The 13,610-nt window shown below is 38.9% G+C and overlaps 1 protein-coding gene across 2 annotated transcripts in view; it reads right to left on the bottom strand.

Annotated features, from left to right (window-relative positions):
* Positions 1 to 9,001: 9,001 nt before the first annotated feature.
* LOC135207575 (serine/arginine repetitive matrix protein 2-like) overlaps positions 9,002 to 13,610 on the bottom strand; it is a 180,213-nt gene continuing 175,604 nt past the window's right edge. For both annotated transcript variants that reach the window (XM_064239420.1, XM_064239421.1), the window contains one exon: positions 9,002 to 12,261. In XM_064239420.1, coding sequence (XP_064095490.1) covers positions 10,942 to 12,261 — 1,320 coding nt within the window. In that variant the 3' untranslated portion in view covers positions 9,002 to 10,941. The remainder of the gene's footprint in view (positions 12,262 to 13,610) is intronic.

Raw genomic sequence — 13,610 nt, 5'->3', positions numbered from 1 at the left:
GGGTTTAATCTGAGGTTTACTGGCTTTCAGAGAGTAGCTGTGGGACTAGGCGCCCACATGATTGTTAGGAGACTGCCCAAGCAGAGAAAGGACCTTAAGCTCGATGGAAGAAGACTTAAACGTCACCTTTTGGTAGGAGAGAGAGAGAGAGAGAATCAGCAACTACCCTGCAGAAGGGTAATGCCATCAGTGCACCTCATGCCGTGCACTGTAGGTATTACTTAATGCTTCTTGCAGAGTCCCCCCCTCCCCCCCAACCCTTCTGCCCCTAGCTGCAACCACTTTCATACCTTTAACTGTACCTCCTTTCATATTCTTTCTTCCATCTTAATTTCCACCCTCTCCTAACAATAAGAGTTTCCTAGTGCAAGTACGAGGTTTTCCTCCTGTTACACCTTTAAGACCTTCGTACTCTATATTTCCCATTCAGCGCTGAATGACCTCATAAGTCCCAGAGCTTTGCTCTAAATTTCACAGAGTGTGACCTCCTATTAAATCGTGCACATGACCATGAGAACCAAATTAAGTTATAAGTTTCCGATGTAAAGAAGTACGTGATTGGCAAAAGAGTCGAGCTAATGAAAGAACGGCATCTATTTTCACTGGAGCAGCCATTGTGTTTCCTAATGTGTTTTTTTATCCTCTCCAATGTGCCATACGAGAGGTTTTCAGAGTGTTTCTAATCAACGCATCGGGGAATGATGGGAGCAGTTGCCATGGCAACGGCACGCTCCGCCTCTTGTTGACACTGTTGTGAAAATGTTTTACCGGAATTGTTTTATCTTTTTTTGTATGCGTTTTTTTCTCTCTTTTTTTCAAGTTCGTGATTGGATGGATAGCATGACACTTGTACGGAGTGTTGCCGTCGTCTAGGTACTCAATTTTATTATTTGTCGTCGAATTTGTATGCGAGTACTAGTCGTCCTCGTCTTGACAATAATGTAAAATGCTAATATAGTTAAAATAAACAAAATTATAGGAATAATGAATACGATTATCATAGTTACCACCGCTACCACTACATACAGAACTGCTCAAAATAAACGGAATGATGGACGCTACAATAAAAGCAACGCATATTCTATTCTTTATTCGGTAATAATAAGCTAATGGTCGGTGCAACAAGGCAACGGCTGAATGAAGACGCCAAGTCGTGATGTTTCGTAGTTGTTCGTATTTCTTTCATGAATTACTTTGATTCATATATCCTTTATACACGGTGGGGCGTTTCCCTTCAGTTCTCAAGCCATTTAATAGTTGAATTTACCTTATCACCAATTCAGAAGCTGTTATTTTACGATTTTATTCCTCCATATATAACTTGAAGTATCGGCATTCCACGACCCAACGGCATAATACATTAACACATTTCTATTTTAAATCAATTTCGTTCGACACTATTTATTTGAAGTAGCGAGAGTCGCCGTCTCCTTGTGTATTCAATTCATAAAAAAATACGTGCATGTACTTATGATAAAAGGGATTTTTTTTTGTTCTTTCTTTTTAACAAACCCACCGGAAATCCGCTCGGTGAGATGGGAGTGATAAGATGGAAGATGAGCACTCGTCTGTTCATGGTAGAGATCAAATCCATTTACTTCCCCGCGTATCAGTGGACGTCCTCCTTGTATATTTTCTTCGTAATTTAAAAAATTCTGGATAGCCACGGAAACATAACAAGCGGTTGCCTAAGATCGAATTATTCATGCATCAATACAATGGTAATGTATGTAAGTTACATTTCCACAGCTTCAATAAAATAATGAATGCAAATAAAACCCACAATGTATACCCCTTATTTCAGGAAGAAGAATTCTACGATGGGAGGGCAACTGAACGAACGATATGCACGTACTGCTCTTAGACCACTCGGGATTCGAAAGCCCTTTCACCAATGGCCCGGGGCCACTAGAGTGATTTAATAAGGACGCGAGTGATCGACTAATTAAGTTGTCTCGAGGGCTCGACTCTCTACATTTGACACGGGAGCCAAATGCGATTAAAGTTAGCGCCCGGCCGCCACCCCACGCCGAGGATTTGTGCACTAAGGGAATTTAGTTCTGTTTGAGTATGGCGATCGGTTTTCGTTTTGATATGGCGCATTTTCTGATGAATGAATGGCTCAGTCGAATGGGTTAATGTAGTGACGTGTTCCAAAGTTCGAATTCATATTAAGAGAGGGGAAAATTCCATCCCTTGTTCTAAGAATAGTATTTTCGATAGTTAGGCAAGTTGATTCAAACAATTCATAGGCATATGCGCTAAATAAGCAATTAGACGTACTACACAACACACTGCTATAATTTTACTTTTCCATTTTGGCGAACAAATTTTTGAATGGCTTTTGATGTTTCCCATCTTCAAGTTTCTTTCAAATGAAATTATTCTACGTTCTTCGTGGCCGTTCACAACAAAGTTTGTTTTTTAAATGGTGCGCCGTGGTTTGTTTTTCATCGTCATTATTTATCATCGTTTCATGCAGACTCATTTATACTTTTCCGAGTCTTTTGGTATTTAATGCTATCAAATAACTACAGACTAGTTAGGAGAGTATTTTACTTACCTTTTTAATTAGCAGTCGTAAGCAATAACTCATCAGCAGGAATCTCTTGGGTCGTAGCATTAAATTTTAATTTTTAGGGAAGCATATTGCTACCGACTGCAGCCCTTGATCTAGGATAAATTTTACTTTAGGCAATCCAGACACGTGAATACTCTTTTTGTCATTCCACAATTGAATTATTTTGTTGTAAAGGTAACTAAATCACTTGGTGGTCTTTATCCGCACTATTAAATCTTCTAATTACCGGGTAAGGTTTCCAATAACCACTTATCGTCGAACCCATTTAACATTTACCGTAATTGATTTCAAAGTTGCGTGTAAACTTCTTACCTTGAGGTGCCGGGCTGACATTTTTTTTTCGCTAAGTAGTACATTTTTGCATTTTTACTGTTATTATTGGCTTATAAAGGGGCGTTTATGCCAATTCATATAGCGATTTGGGTTATTGGATAATTTACAGGTGATTATCTAAAACTTGTCTTTTTGAAGTTTGAAAAAGAAACCCACAAAATTTCTGTGTATAACGTGTTTACTTATAAGGATATACATTTTATTTTATTTTTTATTTATTTTTTTATTCAACACACGTATACACAGTAATTTTGTGGGTTTCTTTTGCAATATTCAGAATAAAACTAAAAGAAGTACTTGTCTTATTATATTGTTTTATTTTTTGTAACCTTGTGGGTTAGGCGTCTTGTTCCATAAAGTTTTTAGATATTTTAGGCCATTTCTAATATTAGCTTATATCCATCCACCTTCTCCGTTTGCAGAAAACTGTAGCTATTTATATTTAAATTTTATATTAAGCGGAAGAGAACGTATCTGATGACTTTGGGTAAACAACGGGCGATCTGTTATTTGTTGTACTTATTTACCTCATAATGTAAGTGTAATTAATAAGTTATTAATTATAGTTTGATTATACTAATTACAGTGAAAGTGATAGTAACGAAAGCAAGACTTAGATCTGAGGAAACGAAGGCAATTAGCTATGGTGATAATAACCTGGTGAGACAGCTAGATAGGAGATAGCTACCTATAGGGCTAGGTAGTTTAGGTATAACAGGATGGTGACTTCATTGCAGTTGTCAGGAAAACTGGTGAGTATTTTTTCGTTCTTTTTTCTCTGATGAAATTGTAAAATTTAAATAATGGATAGTTACGTCCCAAGTCTGTCTTCCATCACGTCTATATTTCATACCCATGAGGAACGTGAGCGCTTGTGTCATAGGGTAGGTAGCTACTACTATATACCTAAGCTACTACTAGCTAGCTAGGTAGGCTAATTTCAGAGACCATTAGGTAGGCTAGGTAGATAGCTAGCCTAGTCCTTTTTTTAGTAGTAAGTCCGAAATATTTATAAATGATTTTATAGCTAGTGGCGTTTGCATTCGTATTATTGTGTTTAATCAGCTAAGTTCCTACAGCCAAGGGTTAGGCCATTTTTATTTTGACGTAGTTACTGAGATCATTTGTTCAGACTCAGAATACCTACCATGACTTACCATTTTCATAGTCACTTGTTCAAGTTTAGGGTTAGCTAGCATATGGTTTCTGATACCCCACAACGGGCTCATTGAAATATGGAATTCCAGCAAAAAATCAGTAAGAAAATGTTTCACAACATTGCAAGCGAGATAAATATGAAATACCTAACTTAGATTGGATAACTTAAAACCTAGCCTAGAGCACCTTGGCCTAACTTGACCGTAGGAGAATTAAATCGTACAATGCTTCTTCCCTTTCTTATGATTTGGGTAACCCACATTGTAGTGCCACATATGGAATTTTTTCTCTCAGTGTACTTAAGCTTTCACAGTTACAACACTTATTTTTTATTTTTTTTTACATTAGGCAACACTAAATATTCATGAAACAAATGTTGAACTTGATTAGGCTAATTGTTTTTGTTAAAAAGGTGGAAAACCTGAGAAGATAAGATCACAAGAAGCACAAAGTCCCTTCCTAACCACAACAGGGCCAAAGCAGAACTGAATTAAATTTAGCCCAGGTTGAGCAGTTGATGGTAACAATGTTCCATGCTTGGCCTAATTAGTTGCATGGTTTTTATAGTAGACCAACTTAATATAGTGTAGAATATTACAACGAAATTTATCTTGCAGTCCTAAATAAGTTATTTCTGAGAGAAAAATTGCTGAATAGCTTGAGAGGATTGTGTTAAACAAGGTTTCACAGTCATAACAGTGTTACTTTTAAGAAATGGAAAATGTAGTTCTCTGATATTTATGCTGTGGATATTTTGATGAATTTGACTTAACTGTCAGTTATGCATGGTTGACCCATTACATACCTTTTCACAGCAGTGTGGAAATTTTTTATTTTTTATTTTTTTGTTTAGAGAGAGAGAAAAACCAAATATGATGCAGTTTGGATATGCCTAATCTAGCCTAAGGCACAGTATTACCTTACACACACACACACACACACACATACATGTGTGTGTGTATAAATAGGGGGGTTGGCTTTGTAGGAACACAAGACCACAATCGCTGCCATAATTATTCTTGAACTGCTAGCCTATATCTAGCATGAACACATTGTTTACAAAACAAATTGTGTATATATTCAGTTGCAAGACTGTGTGTATGTTTTTGTCTTTCCAGTAAGTTTTGCCTTTCAGTCCTGGAAAGAAAGAGGGACAGAGGGCATTGTTGAAAGCGAAATTAGAATTCCTTACATACTTTTCCCACTCGAACTGAAGAAGAGATATCCGAGATTCCTCGGCTATCGTATTTCTCAGTATTTCTGAAAGAACTGGAGTTCATTACACAGCGTCCTTGAGTGTACCTCTGAAGTTTCTTTTATAGATTGCAGCAGTAGAGTAAAATTGAAACTTGAATATTGAAGGTGAGGGGATTAAATGAACCCTTGGGGTTGAGGGGAAAAGTTGTTTAATTTTTTTTTTGTCTGAATCATATTGCTTGTGGCAGGGAAGCTGATTAATTACAGTTTGTTGACATTGCATAATAATGTATTCTCTTCATCATAAAGAAGTTATTTATTCTTTTTTATTCTTTCAAGTATTAGGCCTCAATGTGGGGACATACAACTACCATTTTTTATTGATATATTTTTACTAGCAAGGTCTTACTGTACTCTTCTTTGGTTTATTGTAAACTTGAATTTTTCCAGTTCTCCTGTCAGTCTGTAATCTCATGACTCTGCTTTTGTCTATGTATAGTTTCCATTTTTAAAACTAAATAATGGTATAAAGTATTGAGTAAATTCAGAACCATATTCTTGGGTTCTTCATTGCAATTATGACCCTAAACAAGAACTTGTGTTAGTATACAATGGTTTTTTTCTGATCCGTTACTGTTGAAGGAGGATTTAGTAGTGGCATCCAGAGAAATCTCATTCTTGGAGTTAGTTCAGCTTCTGTTTCCTGCATATTGTCGTAGGCTTGACTTAAAATTTATTGATGACATATTTTTCACTTCCTTTGTGTTTTAAAATCTCAGAGAAATGGTAAGTTGTTTTACCAGCGTCAAAGTTTTTTTATTTAGTTGTATTGCCTCGCCATTAGCGGTTTGGAATTCTCATAAAAGACCGTCTGAAATAGCAGTTGTAAATTTTATTCATTGATTATATTTATTATATGGGAAATGGGACTTTTCTGCGCTAGGCACCCAGATAAGGACTGCTAAACATATTTTTTTTCTTTTTATGCCAAATGCATTGGTCAGCTTCAGATAATCTTCTTTTGCCAAGTTTTTCTTTCAAGTGTTTGTTGGTTCTATTCAGTGGGCGATTTTTCTTTATTAGACACAAAGCCACTGGCAAGGGGACTTATTTGTCAATGTTTTATCTCCAGGTGTACTGTTATCCTGGAAATATACGTCAACAGTAATCTCTGAGCAAGAGGAACCACCCCCCCCCCACCCCTCCAAAGTCAGGTGTATGGTGCTGATTCCTATGGAAAAGTAAGTCCATTTATACACATTTCTTATGATGACTATAAAATCCACTGTGTATTGCATCTTGTCATATTACCAATCTTAGTCTTCTGTCTAAAAGCTAGTATGTTTTGGGCCCCGTAGGGGGTTTAGTGACGTCAGTGCACCTCATACGGTGCACTGTAGGCGTTACTTAAGGTCCCTTGCAGTGCCTTCGGCCCCTAGCTGCAACCCCTTTCATTCCTTTTACTGTACCTCCGTTCATATTCTTTTTTTGCACCTGTTACACCTTTCAAACTGTTCACTGTCAATTTCCGGTTCAGCGCTGAATGACCTCATAGCTCCCAGTGCTTGGCCTCTGGCCTAAATTCTATATTCAGTTCAGTATGTTACGGGGGTCTTTGAAATCGTTTTTAGTTTTCTGTAAGATAATACCATTGAGATGGCTTTGTCTGTCCCTGTCCACCCTAAGCAGATCTTAAAAGCTATTGAGGCTAGAGGGCAGCAAATTGTTAACAATAGAAGGGGGACCGGTGGGTGGGGGGAGGGGTTGGAGTTGGTGGGATGGTTGGTTTGGGGGGAGCCTTGATAGAATGTGAATGGAGAAGTATGAATCGAATTGGGACCAATGAGGTCATTCAACGCGGAAACGGAAATTGACAGTAAAAGTTTGAGAAGTGTAACAGGAAGAAAACCTCAAAGCAGTTTCATTATGAATCAATGGTTAGGAGAGGGTGGTAAGTAAGATGGAGGAAAGAGAATATGAAAGGAGGTACAGTAAAAGGAACGAAAAAGGTTGCATCTAGGGGCCGAAGGGACGCTGCAAAGAACCTTATAAGTAATGCCCTACAGTACGCCACCTGAGGTCCACTGAGGGGGAATTGAAGTAGCCTACAGTGGAAAGTACAAAGACCGGGGCAGACCCACTTCGAATGATCAAAAGGTTTCAAGTGAAAGGCCCACAAAACTTCATGTTTCCTTTTTATTTTGTCTTTTCTACACCATTTATTTAGAGAAATATAAGATATCTATCTCTTGGGAGAAGCCAAGTCTTGGAAACGCGTATAAAACAGGAAATTTGAGTGCGAGAGAATCCTGTGATTATGATATTGAAACATACAAAAGTATCGTCTATGACTTGGAACTCATTTTTTTTTTATTTTGTCGCCTAATAAAAATATTTCAAGACACATCTAAGATCTCTTGTGGGGGTGGGGGTGTGAGGTTTATTTGGAAGGGGTAGGTGGTACGGTGGGGGTTTATATATAATATAGATATATTCTTACGCAGTAAAAGGACACCATTGATATACTGGAACAGATCCTCGAAAGAAAAAAAAGGTCTCGGAGTTGTATTCTTATATATGATGCATTTATATGTCTGAATTAAATCACCCGTGGGTTAGAGTTATTTGAAGTATTGGCACCTATCCAGCTCAAAGACGCAAACACACTAACTAATATCAAGAAAAGTGCCGTCATATGACATAGCACACATACACGCGCATGCGCACAAACGCCAAAACAAAATGAAGTTAATTTGATAAGGAGAAGCACAGAAAATTTTCACTCTCATAGCATCGGGAAAAACTCAAATAGCTTCAGTGGTAAAAGTTGCTTTCAGATTTTCGAGCTAAAAAATAAATAAAGTAAATAAATAAATAAAAATAAGTAAATAAAAACAAATAAAAAATTTGCACTTATGCAATCTCGTCTTCCTGTTGCGTTCTGTAAACATTTTATGGTATAGAACATTACGTAATAGCCTAATTATTATTGTTATTTGTGATAATAGTATGTCACAATGATCTTTCTCAATGGGTCACTTACGCACGATACCACCCGTAGAACAAGTCTAATATTTGCGTGATAGGCACTTACAAATGAACATTTTCAACTCTGCTTTCAGTACAGGCACAACTGAAATTATAGAGAATTTTTTTTATGTCAGTACAGGCACAACTGAAAAAATATAAAGATATTTTGCTGTCAGTACAGACACAACTGCAAAAATATAAAGTTTTTTTTTTTTTTTTTTTTTTTTTTTTTTGCTGTCAGTACAGGCACAATTGAAATTATAGAGATTTGTGTTTTGTGTCAATACAGGCAAAACTGAAAAAAAATATATAGGTTTTTTGCTGTCAGTACAGGTACAACTGAAAAATTATAGAGATTTTTTTTATGTCAATACAGGCACAACTGCAAAAATATAGATTTTTTTGCTGTCAGTACAGGCACAACTGAAACTACAAAGACTTTCGTCCCGTTAAAATCTAAACAGGACAACAGACAAGTGTGGGAATAGCATAGCAATTCCAACTGATGCCAAAGTTAGTGAAGAAAGAAGCTGGGAAATCTAAAACATTGCGAAAAGACCTTCCTAAAAAGCAGGGTGGAGTGACAGATGCAATTCAAGTTGAATGTTTTCTTGTGCGAATAAGCTCGCGCCTTCTCACAGTAGTGAGAGAGAGAGAGAGAGATTGAGAGAGGAGAGACTGGAGGAGAGCGGAGAGGAGAGAGAGCGAGAGAGAGAGAGAGAGAGAGAGAGAGAGAAATTAAATTATAATGCGCAAAGATAATCGAAAGTAAAAAAATAGTTTTTTTTTGAAGAATAATCTCCAATTCAAATTTGCACATACACACACACACACAGAGTTGACTAGAAATGTTTGTTTCATGAAAGACCTCAGAGGCCATCATTGCAACGTGTACCTGTCACTCCAAACTAGGTACATTAATAAATAAATGGCAGTGAGCAGATTGATAAATTTCGGCTTAAAAATAAACGCTAAACAGTTGAAAACAAAAAAATTCTCGGCAGATATCAGTTTTGTGAATGATCTGACATGAATAACAAAATCTGAAGTTAGATTATTCATAACTATTGATGTACGTAAGTTAGCGGGACGTTTCTATACTCTTGAGGAATTTTATTAAAGCCCCACCCTCATCTGGGTCTCAGTAAAGGGGGCCAAATGGATATCCTTCTTAATTATTTAAAACTCCATTATGATTATGGACTGAATCGAAATAGCTTACATAATCGACAGATTGATTTTATACCTCCACTGTCACTGTCACGTCATCCGCTTTCCACCGTCCTGTAAAGAAACACTTCAAAAAAGAATGGGTATAGATTTCACGACAAGCAGCACGGTCCTTTGTCAACGCGGGAAAACAAATGAACGTCGGGTAAAACCAATAATGGTCCCAGGGCTAAAACTTCACACTGCATTTTGGGTTGAAGGGAAAGTCAGCCTCACAAACGTCAGTCGTTTCTCGCTGGACCTGATGCTACCCTTTTAGCGGAAATTGATGCTGTCGTTCATGTCACATATGTCACTGATACGCAGAGATACACCAGAAACTCTGCCTTTATCACCGTCGAAGAGGGAGAGCCACTTTTGCTGTCAAATTCTGAGAGTTTGTAAGTACAGAGATACGTCAAAACTGCCCTCATCACCTTCGAAGAGGGATAGCCACTTTTGCCGTCAAAGTCTGAGAGTTTGTAAGTACAGAGATACGTCAAAACTGCCCAAAATCACCGTCGAAGAGGGAGAGCCACTTTTGCTGTCAAATTCTGAGTGTTTGTAAGCAGCTTACAGTTGCTTTAACTGATGCATCACATATACGAATACAGACTCGTCAAGAACACTGGAGTCATACATCAAACATTTATCGAAAGTGATTGTTCAGGGATATGTACAAATAGCCAAGTACGGAAAGAGAATCACGTCGCTTCACTTGGAGGTATTGCCTGCTGCACTTTTGGAGATCAGAGAGAGAGAGAGAGAGAGAGAGAGAGAGAGAGAGTCCGTTATTTTAAGTTAAAACTATTCATGATATGGTTCAAGGGTTTCTGATATGACCTAGATTTATTAAGTTTATTAATTAAAATAGATACTATCTGTATTTGTTATTGTTTCGATATCACACTTATTTTCATGAAGGGGCGATGCGAAGAAAATAACCATACAATACTAAAGTTATTAAAGTCCGATGGAATAACTGAAAGTCATGTAATCACTTTTGTACTTATGGTTGCAGCACTGTAGTTGTAAAAGGTATAGATAACCGAAGTTCAAGAGCCCTTTTACGTGTTATTTTGTCATTATGCGGACAAGATCATCACTTCTTAGGCAGAGTCGTCAAACATGAAACAGTTTATGAGAGTGGGAAGCATAGAAATGACATCCATTGAGTTAAATGAGGGTCTCCAGAAGCGATCGAAAGGAGTTATGGTTTCTTTGCATTGCGTCTCTTCGTCACTGTCCATGTGGATGACCACATGTTGTGGCTGAGAGACACTTGAGACAGATGATCTGGAAGTTTCTCCGTGAGAGGAGTGCCGGCGAATGGTGGGCTTCCTCCTGTGGGAAGAGGAGACCCGGTTGGGGTCAGAACTGCGACGCACGACCGAAGTTGTGATCACTTGTAAGCGATTGCCTCTCGTTGGGCGTCACTTGACCTGCAGGCCCTTGAGCGATGAAGTGACGCTTCCACTGGCCTCATCTTCTTTGCTTGTCTTTAAAAAGCTTTCTATAACTGACCCCAAAAGACTAGCGTCTATAGTAGAACCCGAAGAATCCCAAAGAAGTTTGCCCTCTTCGTCGACTTCTTTCTCACTGTCCTCTCCAGCTTCCTCTTCCTCTTCTGTGTAGTCTAGAGACGATGCAGCTATGTGGTCACAGTCGGTTCTGCGGATGGTGATAGGAACGCCACTTTCTGGTTTAGCACCGGCGGCTGGATTCTGCTGAACATCCCAACAGTACGCAATGCTTTGGGAACGGCCCCGCGCTCTTGGGTTTGGAAGGGGAGGAGGCATTGGTACAACATCCTCAGGAAGTGGCACTCCTGGCGGTGTAAGACGGTGTGTTGGCCCAAGTAAAGATGCCAAATCATTATTGGTTACTACAATTCCAGATCTGCCAGTGCCTGTACTGAATGAGTGACGTTTAGGTGCCTCAACAGGGGAAGCAGGTGTTGCTGTTCCGTGGTAAGACCATTTTCTAGCTCTGTTCAGAGCAGCTGCTTGGCTCTCTTCATCCTCCAATTGTGTCATCTCCAGTACCTGTTCAACTGGTGATGACCGTATTTTGAGCTTGACCTTCCGGCCCCCTGTCCCAACGGCACCAGCTGCTGCAATAGGACTGCCAAGTTCTCCGGTGTCTTCCACTTCTCCTCCCTCAAGGTTTAAACTAAAAGCTTTTTTCAAGCACCGTTTTACTTTTGATCCGGAATTTCGACGCACTTGTGATACCTCCGCAAACTCTGCAGCAGCTCCTCCTGTTGGAGATTCTCTAGATCCCCTCGATTCTCGAGATGAGCCTCTAGAGAAGGACCCTCTTTTAGTAAGGGCTAAAGGAGCTACTGGTGACCAGTGTTTAGTTGGAGATCGAAGAGGTGGAGATTTACTTGTCGGTGACCTGTTGGGTGACTGACAAGTGGGAGATCTGCTAGAAGGAGAGCGCGAAGTAGGGCTTTTGCTGGCCGGACTTCTAGAAGCTGGACTGCGGGAAGTAGGACTCCTGCTCGCTGGACTACGAGATGCAGGACTTCTCCGTGTTGGACTCCTACAAGGACTTTTACTTCCTGGGCTCCTGCTTGTAGGGCTCTTACTGCGACCACGGGTGAAGGACAGTATCCTCTGCCTGAAATTTGCCCAACTTGGGGCTTCTTTTTCTTCATCAGGAGATATTGACCCTGCTGTCCCTTGGCCATCAGGATCTGCTACAAATGGTGGATTTTGGTCCAGTGGTGAATACGACGCCCGCCTCATCTGAAAGAAGAAAATGCTGTTTTAGTTGAGAAATCGATACAGTAATTTCAAGTCTAGAGCTAATTGTTTTTCCTAAGAGTTCTACATCTTTTCAGGTTAGATGATGAATAATTTGAAGTTGTTGAATTTTTCCTCTTTAACAAACTGTAATTTTTATCTCTGAAACGGCAAGTCTGAAAATCTCTAGTAATTCAATATTCACTCGAAGAATAAGTTTCCAAGTATTTGGGTAACAGTGTTCATCACGAAATTTCTGTTATGCACTCTACTGGAGAATGGTTGGGTACAATAAGGATATTGTTGGTAATACCCACTTACGCATACCCACCACAGAGGATTGCATGACAAAACATTAGTTTTTAATGAAGCTTAAATTCTGACAGTGCAAAGGGTTAATCAAAGCAAAACTTCTCCCTTTGTCTCTGATTTAAATTCTGACAGCGCAAGGATTAATCAAAGCAGAACTTCTGCCTTTGTCTCTGATTTTACCAAAAGCTCAGCCTCTTCTAGAGATTTTCTTGTATTTCATAACAGATCTTGTATAGTTACCTATCCCCTTCGGTTCAGTTGTAAATTTACTGCCCTATTTAGTTAATGGAAAGCTTGGAAGTGTAGTGAGAGCCTGATTTAAAATGATATACCCAGGGATAGAAATTAAAATAGAATTCACTGGAGGATGAAAAGTAAAGCAGAGTTCACCGGAATGAATTCAATAACGATAAAAGTGAACTACGTCATGTTGCAAAATAAATAACATATATAAAGGAGGTAATTATAGTGATGGCAATAATGATGAATGCAGTGATACCTGGAATATTTAGTAATTAAAATCAACAATGACAATAACAGGATAAATAAAATAGGAAGGTCATCCTGTATTCTAAATAGTGGTTCATTTTATTACACATTGAAACCGTGTAGTTCTCAGCAAAATAGCTGTTCATTCAGGATTCCCTCTTGCAGAAGTGTTAGACGAGGCTGGTTGAAAGGAGAATACTGGAGAAAAGAGAGGCTGGTCGAAAGGAGAATACTGGAGGAAAGAAAGGGGTTTCATTCCTTGCATTTTGTCGTATTTATAACCTGCTTCAAACGAACTTAATTGTCACGACTTGCTTGGCATTTTCGAATTGAACTCGACTCATGAAAAGAACTCGCCGGCAACTCGGAAAATTCCTTATCGACATTTTATCGTCTTTCCAGACTCACGGGGGGGAATTCTTATCTGGAGGAATGCTGCATTCGAGGCAAGCATACACCTACGCATACAAACAAACGCACACAAACGTGCTCATACACACACAGACACACACACACACACACACACACGCCGTTTTCGGCGCGACGGAAGA

This window comes from Macrobrachium nipponense, chromosome 32 (assembly GCF_015104395.2).
Source record: "Macrobrachium nipponense isolate FS-2020 chromosome 32, ASM1510439v2, whole genome shotgun sequence".
Taxonomy (NCBI): Eukaryota; Metazoa; Arthropoda; class Malacostraca; order Decapoda; family Palaemonidae; genus Macrobrachium; species Macrobrachium nipponense.
The sequence above is the reverse complement of the archived record's forward strand: the minus strand, read 5'-3'. Positions and strand labels throughout refer to the sequence as shown.